At 52.2% G+C, this 4,027-nt stretch overlaps 1 protein-coding gene across 1 annotated transcript in view; it reads right to left on the bottom strand.

Annotated features, from left to right (window-relative positions):
- Window positions 1–2,232: 2,232 nt before the first annotated feature.
- The window catches only part of DCTN5 (dynactin 5 (p25)), a 9,117-nt gene continuing 7,322 nt past the window's right edge, over window positions 2,233–4,027 (bottom strand). The window contains exon 6 of the mRNA XM_009320499.1: window positions 2,233–3,787. Within this exon, the coding sequence (XP_009318774.1) occupies window positions 3,690–3,787 (98 nt within the window). The 3' untranslated portion in view covers window positions 2,233–3,689. The remainder of the gene's footprint in view (window positions 3,788–4,027) is intronic.

The following is a 4,027-nucleotide window of genomic DNA, read 5'->3' as shown; positions in this document are numbered from 1 at the left end:
GTTAATTGGCCGTTATTCCCCCGGTGGAGCCGGACCGCCTCGGGGAAATTCCGCTCCACGCAAAGCGGGGACGGCCTCCGCTCTGCCGGTGACTCCGTTACCTTCCTGCACAGCCCCTCGCAGGCAGCGGCTCTTCGCCGCTCCTTACACTGAGCAGCTGCGCTCCCCAAGAGCCGTCGGCAGCTGGCCCAGCGCCTCCCGCAGCCGGCAGCAGACACAGAGCGAGCGAGAGGAGGGCTCTGCAGCCCCCGCCGCCTGTTCCCGAGGACTCCGCGGGCCCTGCAACACGAGCGACCAGCGCGACCCAGGGGTCTTGGTCACAGCAAACTGGAGTAAAGCATATAGGATCAATGAAGCAATAGAGCAACTCGGTGTTTGAAGCGGTCGCTGTTTGTACAAGATTCCTGAAAGAAGGGATTTCCCTCCCTAAGGGGCGTGCTCCCCCCGCGCACCTACAGCTCCTCTTTGGCTACGCAGCACAGCCCCTCTCTCAGGAGTCACGCGGCACTGCGCTAGGTGGAACGCTGCCGTCAGAAGGTGGTAATTCCCGGGGGCCGTGGTAATTCCCCGGGGCCGTAGTAGCACGCGGCAACCCACTGACGCTCCGTCTTCCCAGAGCTGGCGGAGGCGTAGAGGTGAGCCCAGGTCAGAGGGATGCTTCAGAGGACAGGAGGATAAAGTGGCCAAATCTAAGGGATGTTAACAGTGCTGAGTGTTTGAGATCTTCAGTGGCGACTTGGTTTTAGACCCTGGCAGAGGCCACCTTAACAGAGACAATAAAAGAGGTTTTAATTAAGGCAGAAGGCTCTGCTCAGCCTGCTAGAAGGAAGAGTAGGCCAAGAAACGCCTAAGTAACCGTGCAGTGTCGTATCCCTCGCTGCACCACAGCCGTGCTGCTCAAGCGATCGTGGAAACGCAACGCTTTTCCAGCTGCCATCCCACTCCCACTCTCAAACTCACATCCCTTAATTTGGCAGCCACCTCTTCCCACCCCTCTCCCACACCAGCAGCCCAGCTTCACGCTGCCCGACTGCGGCCGTTAATCAAGCGATCCCGGTGAAACGTACTATGTGGTGTTGAAACTTTGAAGTGACACCATGGCAACACAGCACACACAGCCCCCTCCTGACCAAATACAGTGCGGCTTCCCCCGCTTCGAGAGACAGCTGACGGCAAGTTAACAGGGCGAAGTAGTTCCTGCGAGTGGCAGCATAAACCCCTAAACATCTGACCTGCAGGAAATCTTGCAAAAATCCCCAAACCTGTCAGGTCTTGTGACGGGGGAGGCCTCCTATAGCCCCCCCACTGCAAACGGCTTATGCAAGGGCTAGTCAGATCCTGGACAGCAGGAACTAAACATTTTTGGAAATTGAAGTCAATCAGGAAGCTGCCTGTGGTACAACCGCAAGGAACACTTAATACTTTTTCACGCAGGTAGAAAAAGCGGCGAGCCTGGGCCTTTGACATGGACATCCCCCTGAACCCACACGAGATCGCAGGAAGAACACAGCTTCCTTCTGTGCCTGTCTCCACTCCCACCTCAGGACTCGAGGAACACAGCTGCCACTGAACAGGTAATTCTAGCCAGTACGGGGCTGGGCGGTACAGCAGTCCCGCCGAATCTGGGCTTTCTAGCAAAACACTTCACCTCTGTTGAAACCGGACAGACACGACCTAACCGATCCGCTGCATCGGAGAGCTCAGCAGCGCCAGCCCGGTTGTTGCAGCTTCAACACAGAATCTCATCTTCTTGTCCCAGCTGTGCTCCCTGCCATGAGAAGCTGGCTCCAGCTCCTGCTCTTCTACAGAGGTGCAAAGGGAGTCATGCCATCTGGGATGGCTAGACCCAAAAAGCGGGCCATTTCCAAGCGCTCGAAGCAACGCTACCGGAGCTACTGCTGTCCCAAATAGGTGTGCCTAACGTTTCGGTGCCGAAGAGTGGTTTTTACAGTCACCCGGGTGGCTTTAGGATTCTCGCTTCAGCATGAAGAATAGAAGCAGAGACACCCTCTGTCAGAGCCATTATGAAACACCAATGCTGGAATCACTTGTGGGTGAAAGTCATCAGCTCAGAGGCAGAAAGAAGAAGCTGTTCCACACTGTACTGCACTGACACTGTAGTAGTCAGTAACGGCCTGTAACAGTCACAGAACAAGACGACTCATGTGCCCAGGCACAGCAGAAACCTCACTCTAGTCTCAAGTTTGATTTGAAGAGTCACAACCTTGAGTCACTTGAACAACTGAAGAGGCTTTAATTTATGTACAGTAAAAATACAAACAAACCAGTCAGTGGTGTTACATTTGATTAACAGCAGTTACTACACACTTCAGTACTTGTACAGCCGTTTGCTCTGTAAGGTGTATCAGTGCTTCGCGTTACACAGAGCAGCTGAAGGCTCCAGGGCCGCTGATCTCACAGCCATACACCTACTACGTAACTAATACGCATCCTGGCCCCCAGCTGCTACGCTACAACATGCAGGGGCCCCGGTTTTAAAAGCTAGAGGAGGACGATGCTAAGCTTTAATATAACACAACCAGAGCAGGCAGATTCATTTTTAGCCGGTTGTCTGGTACCGAGTCAGGTACACACAAGTGTCAGCTGTCTCCAACTTTCACAGAGCTGCTCCCAGCAAGAATTATTCCTGCTCTATTACACGTCCAAAATGAAATGTTCACTCTTTCTAAGAAGTCTGAATCTCCTTCTTAAGTTTTATAATGCAGAAAAGCACCAAAGAGCTTTCTGCAAATATACATACTGGGTAATAAACGGGGACAATTGCAGCGTTCTCTCACCCACCTCCAGTTTCTGCTTTTGATTACCCACTTTCTGCTGCACTGAATTCTGTGAGTGACATGGCAATCCTCTTTCCAAAGCCCTTTGGCTCTTTAAAGGTCTGCGATGTTCAGGAAGTAGAACATGCACCGGCCACGAGAATGCTGACCCTGCGTGACGGGTGAGAGCACAGGACGGATGTCTACTTCAAGAGCTAAAAGCTAAGAAGTGTCCTGTCAGGCAAGGCATAGAAAGACAGGTTTCAATGTCAGCCAAAAGTCCTAAAGCCAATCCCAGGATGATGAACGATATCCTGTCCCTATAGGAGGGAATCTCAGTCCAGAGGGAGAAAAGGAAGAGGCCATCCACCTCAACACGCAGGCCTACAGAGCAGCAAATATTCTTCCAAAGGAAAGCACTGAGTCTAACGAACCTGGTAAGTAACTCCCAACAACACGCACGTCAGCCACACAGCACTTCTGTTCTGGGATGGAGATTGCTTCTAGCAAACGTAAACCCTCTTGCTTTGGGTGAGGAACAGAACTGATGTGAAAAGGCAGGCTTAGGCTGCAGAGTACGTGCTGTCAACTTTGCCTTGCTCCCCAGCTGCAACAAGGAGACGCTGCCCTAAAGGGAATTCTGTCAGCTTTCCTAGCTCCACAACATTTAATCGCACAATGCAGACAACATGGAATGAGTTACATTCAAATGAGCATACAAAGTTTAAACAACATGACACAGCAGCTTTCACGAGGGACTGCTTGGCCAGACCATTAGTGTTGAGGAACACTCACAGAAGCGCTCAGGAACAGCGGAGGGCCGTGCCCTGGTCTCACTGAACAATATCCCCCTCCCCGCCCCCAGAATACTCCTGCGTGCCTTAACTGCTCTGAAACATGGTAAATAGGCTACTAGACCTGAGTGAGCGGCAAGAACTTCTGATAATAGCTCTTCGTAACGTCCATCATGAGTTCCTGGGTACATTCCGGGAGTTCCCCAGAGAAGAGTCCTGGAAGAGGAACAAGGGTATGACCATCAGCGTTCTTGCAGGAGAAAGCAGACATAAGCTTATATTCAACCTTCAAAGCAGTGACTTTGAATGAATTGTAAATAAATACTATATGGAACAGCAAAGGGCTCTCCTCTCATGTCGAGCAGTACGGTGGGATCGTTCCCATCGTACCCCCTGGGGCAGAGGTCAGACAGACTGCTGCAGCTGGGTCCCCTAACAGCTTCCGCTGTTCCCCGT

This window comes from Pygoscelis adeliae, unplaced genomic scaffold (assembly GCF_000699105.1).
Source record: "Pygoscelis adeliae isolate BGI_AS28 unplaced genomic scaffold, ASM69910v1 Scaffold173, whole genome shotgun sequence".
NCBI classification, from domain to species: Eukaryota; Metazoa; Chordata; class Aves; order Sphenisciformes; family Spheniscidae; genus Pygoscelis; species Pygoscelis adeliae.
The sequence above is the reverse complement of the archived record's forward strand: the minus strand, read 5'-3'. Positions and strand labels throughout refer to the sequence as shown.